At 46.8% G+C, this 13,211-nt stretch overlaps 1 protein-coding gene across 2 annotated transcripts in view; it reads right to left on the reverse strand.

The window, feature by feature from the left end:
• Positions 1 to 12,654, reverse strand: part of BFSP2 (beaded filament structural protein 2) — an 82,346-nt gene extending 69,692 nt beyond the window's left edge. For both annotated transcript variants that reach the window (XM_088463815.1, XM_088463823.1), the window contains exon 1: positions 12,109 to 12,654. In XM_088463815.1, the coding sequence (XP_088319941.1) occupies positions 12,109 to 12,564 (456 nt within the window). In that variant the 5' untranslated portion in view covers positions 12,565 to 12,654. The remainder of the gene's footprint in view (positions 1 to 12,108) is intronic.
• Positions 12,655 to 13,211: the final 557 nt, after the last annotated feature.

The following is a 13,211-nucleotide window of genomic DNA, read 5'->3' on the forward strand; positions in this document are numbered from 1 at the left end:
GCGGGACAGTCCTGTATTTCTGGGACTGTCCCGCCGTCCCACCCACGGGCCGCAATGTTCTTTGGAGCGGGGGGAAGTTGGGGAGAGCACACACAGCGGTTGAGTAGATGCCGTGCGTATGTGCACGGCATCTTTACTGTGCAGGCTAAGTCTCAGGGGGCAGCCCAGTATCTTCGAGACTGCTGGGCATGTCCCCAGAGTGACAAAATGGGGTGCGAGGTGAGGCCACGCCCACTCACAGTAAGCCACTACCCTCATTGATAGGCCCCATCCCCTTTTCGGCGACGCGCATCTTCGGCGCTCGTTATGTCCCTCTTTCAGCTTCATCAATGTTGGGAGGTATGCTAGAAGATAATAGCTAGAATCTGTTTGGTTGCTATGGGCAACATCTCCACTTATAATAACTCTCACTTTAGTAAATATAGTCCTTAATATGTGTGTGTTGAGTGCGTAAGTTTGTATGTAAAAAATTTGTATCACATAATACATATACTGTATCGGATTATGGGCCTCATTTATCAACAAGTTTTATCACTCAAAATGAGTCATAAAACTTGCTGTGTATGATAAATGGTGCTCTAACCAATCAGCTCCCAACTGTGATTTTTTAAAAAGATGATAGTTGAGAGCTGATTGGCTGGAGCATCATTATCATACGCAATGAGTTTTATCACTCGTTTTGAGTGCTAAAACTCGTTGATATATGAGGCCCTATGTAACAAAAAGATTTAGGGCCGTATTCAATTAGAGGAGAAAAGCCATAATTGGCAAAAAAGTTTTGCCTATTGCCGCTTTTCGCCTGGTCGGAACATATCTCCAAATTCAATTCCAGCCAGAATTCGCCTACGCGGAAACTCAATGCAATGTCATAGGCGAGAAAGATTCGCCTATGAATAGCAGGTGAAAAGAAGTGCAAAAATATGAGCTATGGTAAGAACTTACCCTTGTTATCTCTATTTCTACGAAGTCCATAGGGTTCCACAGGATACCTTGGGGTATAGGTGTGACGTCAGTCGCTGGGCACCATAGAGTTAAGCTTTTCAGCCTCCCAGGATGCACTAGGGTCCCCCTCCTATACCCTGCCCCCGAGCCAAGGCACCTCAGTTAGTTATCAAGCCATAGGCCGGAGGAGGAGAAGGAAGAGAGAGAAAAAAGATCTGGACACATACAAGAATCACATTCTCACCAGAGGGAGACGGAAAACCGGTGACCAGAGCAAAGCCCATCTGCAGCACAGGTGCGACAGGGCGGGAGTCCTGTGGAACCCTATGGACTTCATAGAAATAGAGATAACAAGGGTAAGTTTTTACCATATCTCATATTTTCTACTTCAGGGTCCATAGGGTATCCACAGGATACCTTGGGGATGTCCCAAAGCAGTATCCTTTAAGGGTGGGGACGCTCCTGTGCAGAAAGGAGAACCCGCTGCCCGAAGGAAGCATCCTGAGAGGCGAAGGTGTCAAACCTGTAATACCTCACGTAGGTATGGACAGAAGACCACGTAGCAGCCTTGCAATTCTGAACTGCCGAGGCACCACGTCGAGCTGCCCACAAAGGACCCACAGACCTAGTGGAATGAGCCTTCAGAGAAGGAGGACCCGGTAGGCCTTCATGAAGATAAGCTTCAGAAATAGCCATACGGATCCAGGCTGCCAAAGTTTGCTTTGAAGCAGGCCAACCCTTTTTACGGAAGCCATAGAGGACAAACAAAGCGTCCAACTTCCTAAACGAAGAAGTGCGGTCAACATAAGTCCTTAAGGCCCGCACAACATCCAAAGAGGCTTCACCCACGGAAAGACTCGGTGAGTTAAAGGCCGGAACAACGATTTCCTTGTTAACATGAAACTGGGAAACAACTTTGGGAAGAAACTCGGGCCGAGTGCGGAGCACTGCCCTGTTCCCATGAAAAACCAAGAAAGGGGGTCTACAAGAAAGAGCCCCTAACTCAGAAACACGTCTGGCCGAAGCAATAGCCAGAAGGAAAACAGTCTTAGCTGTTAGCCATTTAAGATCCACTGAGCCCAGTGGTTCAAACGGCGGTCCTTGGAGAGCCCTCAGGACCACAGCCAAATCCCAAGGCACCATAGGTGGAACAAAGGGCGGCTGAATGCGGAGAACACCTTCCATAAAGGTGCGCACATCCGGGATTGTAGCAATCCTACGGTGAAACCAGACAGATAGGGCCGAAACCTGTACCTTCAAAGAAGCAAGGCGAAGCCCATGATCTAGTCCCGCTTGCAGGAAGGCGAGAATCCGAGACAGACGAAACTCCCGCGGTGCATAACCTCTCGGTCGACACCACTGGAAGAACGTATGCCACACGCAATGGTATATCCTCGCGGAAGACGGTTTCCGAGCTCGCAACATGGTACGCACCACAGAGCTGGAAAACCCCCGGGACCTCAGCATGGCCGTCTCAACAGCCATGCCGTCAAAGACAGCCGAGTCAGGTCCGGGTGAAGACAAGGACCCTGAGACAGAAGGTCCGGTCGTAGCGGCAACCGCAGAGGACTGTCCACGGACAGACCCTGAAGGTCTGAGAACCAGTGCCGTCTGGGCCACGCGGGAGCTATCAACAGGAGCGTCCCTCCTTCCTGTTTGAATTTCCGGATTACCCGTGGAAGAAGGGAGACCGGAGGGAACAGGTATGCGAACCGGAACGTCCACCAGACGGACAGAGCATCCACCAGAGACGCCCCTTCGTCTCTTGTGCGAGACCCGTACACCGGCAACTTGTTGTTGTGCCGGGACGCCATGAGATCGATCTCTGGAAGACCCCACCTGTCCACCAGCAGTTGAAAAACGTCCGGGTGCAGGGACCATTCCCCCAGATGAACGTCCTGGCGACTTAGAAAGTCCGCCTCCCAATTTAGCACTCCCGGGATGAAGACCGCTGATATGGCCGGAAGATTGCGCTCCGCCCAAACCAGGATCCGAGAGACCTCTACGAGAGCCGCCCAACTGCGAGTTCCTCTTTGCCTGTTTATGTAGGCCACAGTGGTAGCGTTGTCCGACTGGACCTGCACCGGGTGACCCTGGAGAAACCGATGTGCCTGCTGGAGAGCATTGAAGACCGCACGGAGTTCCAAGATATTTATTGGAAGCTCCGCTTCTGTCGGCGTCCACCTGCCCTGGAACAAGTGTGGACCCGAAACTGCTCCCCAGCCCCGAAGACTGGCGTCCATTGTCAACAGGACCCAATTTGGAACCCAGAACGGACGTCCCTTGTTGAGGTGGGTCGTCTGTAACCACCACGCAAGGGACAGGCGAACCTCCGGGGTGATCACAATCGTCTGGGACTCCATAGACTGAGGCAGCCCGTTCCACTTGGACAGGATCAGGTGCTGCAGAGGTCTGGAGTGAAACTGGGCATATTCCACCATGTCGAACACCGACACCATGGAGCCCAGTAACCTCATCGCCGAGTGTAGGGACACCCGGCGGCTGTGCAGACAACTGCGCACCCTTGTCTGTAAAGCAGAGATCTTGTCCTCCGTCATGAAGATCCTTTGCTGTCCCGAGTCCAATAAGGCTCCAAGATGCAGAATCCTCTGAGACGGGATTAGAGTGGACTTCTGCCAGTTGATTAGCCAGCCGTGCCGTTGCAGCAGTGCAATGGTCAGGTCCAAGTGGCATAACAGGAGCTCTGGAGATCCTGCCACCAATAACAGGTCGTCCAAGTACGGCAACATGCGGACTCCCTGCAGCCGCAGAGAAGCCGCCATGACCGCCATCACCTTGGTGAAAACACGTGGTGCTGTCGCCAGGCCAAAAGGTAACGCCCGAAACTGGAAGTGGTCGCTGCGGATTGCAAACCTGAGGAACTGTTGATGGCGCACAAGAATAGGGACATGCAGGTAAGCGTCCTGTATGTCCAATGACACCATGTAGTCCCCAGGTTCCAGCGCCAGAATGATGGACCGTAGGGTCTCCATCCGAAACTTCGGAACCCGCAAAGACTTGTTGAGTGCTTTGAGGTTGAGAATCGGACGATACGACCCATTGGGTTTCTGTACCAAAAATAGATTTGACTAGAAACCCTGGCCCCTCTGGGAGAATGGAACAGGCACTATAACTCCAGCCTGAAGCATAGTGTGCAATACCTTCTGCAGCTCCGTAACCTTGTTCCGGTCTGATGGTAGAACCGTGGTGAAGAATCGAGCCGGGGGTCTGTGCCGGAAGGAGAGGGCATATCCGTGGGAAACCACCTCCAGAACCCAAGTGTCTGTCGTAGTGGCCGACCACAGTGTGGTTCGAACACTGGGCGAACTGCAGCAGGTGGCCTCCCACCCTGGGATCCCCCAAAGGGAGGCCCGGACCGTCAGGCCGCAGGCTTGTCATCTGGCTTGGGAGCCAGACGTCTGGTACTTCATGTCTGCTTCCGGGGCTTGGCCGATTTCTTAGGGCCAGCCTGTCAAGGAAACGACTGTGGTTTGGGCCTGCCCTGGGCCCTTGATGACCGAAAGGACGATGGTCCAGAACCAGAAGGAGCAGCGGCCGACGGGAGACAAGCCGATTTGGCTACCGCCAGCGTGGCCACAATATTATCTCCAGATCCGGACCGAAGAGAACTTCTCCGGTAAACGGCAACGCCTCCAGACCCTTTTTGGAATCTGCGTCTGCCTTCCAGGATCGCAGCCACAAGGTGCGACGAGCAGCCACCGCTGCTGAAGAAATTCTAGACACCAGAGTACTAATGTCTAGGGCCGCCTCGTTGATATAAGTGGCCGAATCACGGAGATTACCAATCAACTCCGCCTGTTCGGCCGGACAGTCAGAATCAAAAGAAGCCTCTAATGAATCCGCCCAGCGCTCCATCGCTCTGGCAACCCAGCAAATGGCCATAGCCGGCCGTGCTGCCCCCCCCGCAAGGGAATAAGCGGACTTCAGGCAGATCTCCACCTTGCGGTCCGTAGCATCCTTAAGGAAGGACATAGATGGCATCGGCAATGTGGCACTACGGACAAGATGGGTCACGTGAGAATCCACCTGTGGAGGGGATTCCCACTTTGCAAAATAATTATCCGCGAACGGATAAGCCACCACCAGGCGTCTCTGCGGCTGGTATCTTTTGCCAGGCTGTTTCCACGCCTCCTCTAAATGGTCCACCAACTGACCCGAAAGAGGAAAGACTGTGGCATCGCCCTTCACATCTTTGAAAAAGGCATATTTAGATCTAGCCGCTGGGGGAACTTCGTCCTCAATCACCAAGGCTGTGTGGACCGCCCGAATAAGTCCAGGAATATATACTTTGGACTTAGCATCAGCGTCCTTAGTATGGAGAGGTTCCCTATCGTAAGGATCCAGAATCTCCCCATCATCAGACGTCCCCTCGTCATCCTCATAAGGAGCCGACAGAGACGCCACCGGCCGTTTATGCGGCCGCATCACAGACTCCCCTTGCAACACATCCGACAAGTGCTGTACAGAACTCGTCAGGGAGTTAACCTGAGAAACCGGGAGCGGGGAAATAGGGAGACTGTGGGGTACCACCAATTGTCGTGGGAAACCCTGCATGGGTGACGACACCACTGACTGCTGGGATAAACCCATCGGTGTAAACGCGGGCTGCGGAGCTAACTGGCCCACTAAGGCTGTAAGCGCCTGAGCGAAACAAGCCCAGGGCGGCTCCTGTACCGGTGCTGTAACCGTAAGAGGCTGCGCCATGGACAAACACTGCCGGCAAAGGCCCTCCGCGCTACCCTCCCCCTCCGCTAACGGTACTTTACACGTAGTACACTGTAGCCGGAGGGGAAAATCACTTTCGGACATGATGGCACCACGTATGTGACCTCTCTCACCAATTATATCTTAAATAGGCGAGAGACCACCCTGCAGCACCGCACCGCAAGGGCTTAGCAGAAAGAACAGGGACAGTAATAAAGCTGACAGTTTAGAGAAAAGTTACAGGCAGCAGCGCTAGCACAGTCACATACAATGCAAAGAAAATCAATTCCTGCACTAACAGCGCTGATCACTCAACTACGCAGACACAGGGCCTGGTAGGACACAGCGCTGCATACACAGACCTGACCACAGCGGAGGAGAGGTATGCGGGGGGACCCAGACCATGATGCTTCCTTCCAGGCTTCCAACAGCGTTCACCATGCGTTCTGGAGAAGATGGCCGCCGAGGAGCAGAGAGGAGGCTGGCCTGGGGGAGGAGCGCTGCCACAGGACCAGTCGGCAGCGTGCAGAGGGCTGTGTGCAGCGGGGGAGGCGCCGGCTGTGAGACAGGGAAGGTGCGCTCCCCTGGCATGCATTTAACCCCTGGGACGCCGCAGCGCTACCGCTCTGCTGCGGTCCGCTGTCCCAGGGGCTAGTGGAAAGCGCAGGTTGGTCGCCTGGCTCCACGCTGCAGCCAGTCCCGAGGGAGCCCCCTGCCTGGGGACTTAGGACCATGTGACCAGCGGGGACCCACCGCGGGACCCCGCTGCTTACCTTTGTCCCCCTTGGATCCGGCCATGGTCCGGAACATCTGGGGTCACCGCTAGCTGTGAGCCCAGATACTCACCAGCATCCCCATATCGATACCGGCGTTCTGGTACCGGCGGGGGTGTAGGGAAGACAGCATGGACGTCAGGACTGACTGTCCATGCTGTACATCCAGATGTGCAGCCACAGCTGCACTGAAGAAAGCTTCAGGGGCTCTTCTAGCCCCCACTCCGACTGGTGCACCCGACTCCGGCCGGGCACCAAACTAAACTGAGGTGCCTTGGCTCGGGGGCGGGGTATAGGAGGGGGACCCTAGTGCATCCTGGGAGGCTGAAAAGCTTAACTCTATGGTGCCCAGCGACTGATGTCACACCTATACCCAAAGGTATCCTGTGGATACCCTATGGACCCTGAAGTAGAAATCTTTATTTTTGGGTGCAATTGACCCAGAACCCTTGGCACAGTCTCCCAAAGGTCAAATCTTGAAAAAGAAATCAATAAGAACACCCAAAAAAGTACTTTCATTTTTGGGGCAAAAAAGTAAAAAGTGGGGGGACAAGCATAAATACTAGCAAAATAGACTTCTGGGGGGTCTGCAAGGATGTATTAGGTGTGTTGGGATTAGAGGTGCATGTAACAGGTGTGTTTTTTACATTATTTAAAAGTTCACTATAGAAGCATAAAAATATACTAGCACCCATTTCAAGTACCCCAAATTTGACTGAACTACTTATTTTCACCAAAAATTACTGCTTTATGCCATCCTTCCCCACTTTTGCATAGATGCTAATAAGAAGCTATTTAAAATACTTAAGTACCCCAAACACTTTTATTAGGAGTATTAGTACACATCTACATTGATTCCCTATGTTAGTGCATCTTTTTTTGGGGTACAGACTGATTTCCCAATTCTGACAGTACTTTCCGCCTGTTCCGCTGTCGCCGTTTTCTGTTTTCGCTTGGTTTGAAATTGAACAGGGAGAAAAGTGGGGACGTGCACATGAAAACTTTTTGACTCTGAAACAGGCGAAGGAGGCGGAAAGTCAGACAGGCGAAACCTTTCCAACTTTTCGCCTGTAAATGAATACAGGCCATAGATGCTTATCACAAATGAACACAGCTTGTGAGCAGCTATTGTTACTTGGCACCATGGCACAGACTCAGAACCTTTACATCGTTCACTTGATAAAGTCACCCCCATGCTTTCAAACTGATGTGAATACATAACAATATTTGTATAGTTTGTGTTGGGTCATAGGAGATATGACTCAAAAAAAGAATTTTCCTTAGTTGATCCACTCTTAATTATGAATAATTATTACATTAAATATTTATATTACATGAAACTTAAAACTTAACTTTTAATCAGACAAAAAAACACAAAGAGACACACATATGTTAAATCTGCTCGCAATTGTAGCATATAATGCTGCAGATCACTAACTCCCTTTAGGAGTGTTTTTAAACTGGCTCAAAAATTTAATCAATTAAAGGTCTATTGCCACACCATTAAGTAGTGAGTAATTAATAAATTGTTAAATACAACATTATCCCTTGTATTAATGTTATTAGACCATTTTTTGAACAAGAAAAGGTAGTAAGTGAAATATATTAATGAAAAAACCAAGATATTAAGACTTAAATAATAGTCCAATTATTCATGTGGTTTATATGCAGCAGGACTATTCACATCCTCATAATTTGCCCACTGTCAGGAGTATATATATAATGCAATAAGCAATATCCAATACTGACAGTGGGCAAATTATGAGGATGTGAATAGTCCTGCTGCATATAAACCACATGAATAATTGGACTATTATTTAAGTCTTAATATCTTGGTTTTTTCATTAATATATTTCACTTACTACCTTTTCTTGTTCAAAAAATGGTCTAATAACATTAATACAAGGGATAATGTTGTATTTAACAATTTATTAATTACTCACTACTTAATGGTGTGGCAATAGACCTTTAATTGATTAAATTTTTGAGCCAGTTTAAAAACACTCCTAAAGGGAGTTAGTGATCTGCAGCATTATATGCTACAATTGCGAGCAGATTTAACATATGTGTGTCTCTTTGTGTTTTTTTGTCTGATTAAAAGTTAAGTTTTAAGTTTCATGTAATATAAATATTTAATGTAATAATTATTCATAATTAAGAGTGCATCAACTAAGGAAAATTATTTTTTTGAGTCATATCTCCTATGACCCAACACAAACTATACAAGTACTTCCTGTACTTTTCCAATGGTGCACCACCAGCAAACTTATAAGCATTATTAAGGAATTATACTTTAGTATTCTCTTTCTAAATTACGCTGGTCTGTGATTATTATAGTGACTACATTGTAAGTGTTATTATTTTTTTCCTGTGCGGTCTCTAAAAATCCCTCTCCCCCATGATTTACATAACAATATTGACTGATCTGACTGATCTGTGCAGTGCTTTGGCAGAACACGCAGCTCGCAGGGTCTTTTACTGATCTCTTCTATTCTGCACTATTTTCTATTGTAACTTGCAACATGATTCTTAGTAAATCCGTGAGTTGTATTCCTTTCTAAGGAAAGTAATCACTTGTTAGTTCGATGGTCTATTGACTTCTATTTGAGTGTTTTGATATGTATTTATTTGCAAGAGTGTCTTTTGGACTCGTGTTTGCCTTTAGTAAATCTGAGTTGCAAAATCAGTGGAAACTTACATGGGAATGTAATTTCTAGGAATCAGCATGATTTCCCATTTCTTCTTTTTCTTATTTCAGTCTCCTATTTCATGTCTAAGAGAATTAATGGTGCTTATGGAGAAGGCAGAGTACTGTATATACTATAGTCAGACCCATGTTAACTCTGGTTGTATAAGAATTACTAATCTACAGCAGACTAGAGATTCAAATTAATAAGAAGAAAATGCCTATCTAAATGAAACTTCTGTTTTATAATTTTGTATAAATTGTGCAAGGATTTATACCATTATTTCCTAAACCTGGTCCTCATGCACCCCCAAAAGCTCATGTTTTTAGGATTTCTTTGATCAAGCAATGGTGTCCTAGGGCTGAATGTAATAGCCTGCATGATAAGTTCCTGGAGAGTCTGCCTATTGTTTTGCTTTTTAAATGATTGCCCCTTTAAAACATCGGGCAGACTCGCCGGGAACTTGCTGATGCCTGCATAGGGCAGTCTATTACCCTAGTCCCTAATTAGCTGAATCAGTATTTATCTTACCTGTTTCCACAGGCAGAAACCCGAAAACATGAGCTGTAAGGGGGATGCACGAGGACCAGATTTGGGAAATACAGATTTACACTAAGTTGCATTTGAGTCAATGGCAGCTGTCTATTCCTCCCCAGATTACATGTTCTTATCATCCAGTGCCAAGAAGTTGAATGCAGCAGCAGATATGCTTATTAATACTGAATAGAAATGAAATGTGTAATGCAAAGTCAGACAGACATTACTTAAGGAGCATTGAGGCTGTAGTAAGTGACAGTGAAACAAATTATTATACTGATGTATTGTGGATTGTAGGTAGCAGTGCTAATCCCTTTTTCTGGTGTTTTTGATGAAAAAAGGGTTATTACCACTTCTCTAAAATGTATTACAAGGTAGACTGCAGCACCTTGATCTTCTGTTAATAACATTGTCGCCATAGCCAGCTATGTGTTACTTACCAGTCTCACTACCACCTCCCAACGTCTTTATGCATGTGCGTCAGTCCACAACGAGATTTCAGTTTTGCGAGATCTTATGCATGCGCACCGCGTCTACAGGGACCCAATCTGGATCACACCATCACTAGGCTGATCCAATACAGACAGTGCAGAGATTGCCGGAAAGGTGACATATCATAACACTGATTCGGTGACTCTGTTTAATACATTTCGATTCGCTCAGAGTTTTGCAAATATTTTCGACATTAAGGGCCGTATTCAATTAGAAGCGAAAAGCCGAGATCCGCAAAAAAGTATCGCCGATTGCGACTTTTCGCCAGTCGGAAACTTATCCCCCAAAGGATAACTGCATCAAAAAATCCCTAAAAAAAGTGAGGAAAACCCCAAAAAGTACTTTGAATTTGGGGCAAAAAAGCACAAAGTGGGGACAAGTTCGCAAACTAGCGAAATAAGGTTCTGGGGGTGCTCTAAGAAGGGGTCAAGTGTTTTTGGGATTCAAGGTGCATTTATGAGGGAAGAATTTCACTTTTATTAAAACTACACTTTAGAGACATTAAAATTGCTAGCACACATTTTCAGGTACCCCAAATTTGACAGGACTACTTATTTTCTCCAAAAAATACTGCTTTATGCTATTCTTCACCACTTGTGCAAAGGCGCTAATTAGTGGCAAATGTACCAACTTATGTACCCCAAACAGTTTTATTAGGACTAATTGGGGACTACTACATTGATCCCCAATGTTTCTGCATCTTTTTGGGGGGCTCAGGCTGATTTCCTTCGATTTAGGCACCACTTTTCGCCTGTTCTGACTTCGCGAAAAAGTATCGCCGATTGCGACTTTTCACCACTTGTGCAAAGACGCTAATTAGAGGCAATTGTGCGAACTTAAGTACCCCAAACAGTTTTATTAGGGCTAATCGGGCACTACTACATTGATCCCCAATGTTTATGCATCGTTTTGGGGGGTTCAGGTTGATTTCCCCGATTCTGACACCACTTTTCGCCTGTACTGACTTCACGTGTCTCCGTTTTCGCGTCTTTTGGAATTGAATAGGGCAAATCGCGGGTACGCATCCGATAAGTTTCTGTGGCTAAAATACGCGATATAGGTGTAAACTCCGGCATGCAAAACTTTATCGCGGGTGCGAAACTAATTGAATACCGCCCTAAGGCGGAAGATTGGACAGTAACAGGGTCTCTTTGAGAATAACAGTACTGTTATTCTAAGGATTGATGAGAGAAGGGGGTCTGATTTGAGAAAGTGTTATAAGCCTTATAATAGTTGATGGTAAAGCCATCAGGGCCAGGGCTTTTTCCTGTGGGGGTTTATTTGATAACCTCCTCCAATTCTGGTAAATTAAATGGCTCCTCTAAATTATCCCTTTCCAGGTCACTAAGCTGTGGTAAACCCTATTCTAAAGAGAGGTATGCACTAATGACCTGCTATTTCTCCAGAGTCCCAGGGTGGTGCATGGGATCAGATAAATTATAAAGTGAAGTATAATAAGAGCAAACCACAGCTGCAATCTTGCCGGTATCATGGTAGACCAAACCCTTCTTGTCCTTAATAGAGGGGATAAAGGAGAGAGCTCTATGACCCAGGAGAGCTCTAGCCAACATCTTCCCTGGCTTATTGCCCCATTGGAAGCATCATCTACGGCACGTCTTAAAGGACAGTTTAACTTTATCTAGGAGGAAGTCATTCAAAGCAGAACAGACAGCAACCAAATCCACATATACTTCAGAGGAGAGAAAAGCTTTGTGGGGGGTTTCAAGGGTCTAGACATTCTGTAATAGCCCCTCATGTTTAGTACATTTCAAGGCATAGACATTCTGCATTGCTGCGATAAATGGTGATGCAGCATGTATCTTAGTAATGAGAAAAGGGCATGTTAGTATATTGTCCCCAAGTGTCATATATAACTCTATGAATAGTGCTCTGATGTGCCTATGTGTGTTAATATTACAGAATGCAATAACCACGTACTGTATGACACTTACCTGATGGTATATATTCTCCCAATTGTCCCTGAGAGATCCCCAGTTGCTTACAGTTGACGCTTTTTTGTCCAGATATACCCTGATGTGTTCTTCCAGCTCACGGTTCACCTGTTCTAGGGCTCTCACTTTATCTATGTATTCCACCAGGCAACTATTTAAAGATTCAAAAGTTGGGACTCTTCCTCTCTCCAAACCTTGGGCTACAGGAACAGCTGGGCCAGAACTGCGTAGTCCCTGCATAAAAACACTGCTGATGCCCAGGGCCCGTCGAGATACTCGAGTACCAAGGCTGCTTACACCCCCAGTTGGGACACTGCCTACATAAACCCCAGGGGGCCTAGGCATGCTACTGGAGCTCCCAATGTTGACCCTATGGCTGGTAATCCCAGAAGGCTCTCCAGAGGATAAAGGGGGCTGTTGCCCCAAGATAGATGATCTACGCCTTGGTAAAGGCATCGCTGCAGGAGAATCTCACTACACTGTCCCTGCTCTCACACACTCTGGATTCCCTTCTCAATGCTATTTTAGTTTTTGTTTTGTTGCATTTCTGGGATTACAACTTGTCATATGCAATTCTAGAACGTCATGTTTGTACTGTTTGCCATGGAGAATTCTATCTCATTGTTACATGACAGTCACTGCCTCAGCAGTTCATTTCAGGAATAATCTGTTTGTTGCAAATAAATGTTGAACGGAAAGCAATGAAAGAGAGTAAGTGCACAATTTATTCATGTCAGTTTTATTTTAGCACCCTGTAAAAAGAGGTTTAACACTTTTAATACATATGGATGTTTCATCTTTTTGTACCACAAAACACAATCAAAAGCATAATGTCATCATTTTGTACAACAAAACACAATCAGAAGCATATTGTTTATAATGGGTGCGATTTAAGAAATAAACAGTAAAAGTCGACTTGTATAAATGGTACACAGGGTCAAAAGGTTGACACAAAAATGGTCGACACAAAAATGGTCGACATTTGTTTTTTTCTAACCCTAATCTTCACCGTAACCCTCCCTTTGTGCCTAACCCTAACCCTCCCTCCTGTTGCCTACCCAAAACCGTCGGGTAGGTCTAGTTCCTAACCCTCCGGTAAGTAC

The sequence above is a fragment of the Taudactylus pleione genome, unplaced genomic scaffold (genome assembly GCF_031769625.1).
Source record: "Taudactylus pleione unplaced genomic scaffold, aTauple2 ptg000053l, whole genome shotgun sequence".
Lineage (NCBI taxonomy): Eukaryota > Metazoa > Chordata > Amphibia > Anura > Myobatrachidae > Taudactylus > Taudactylus pleione.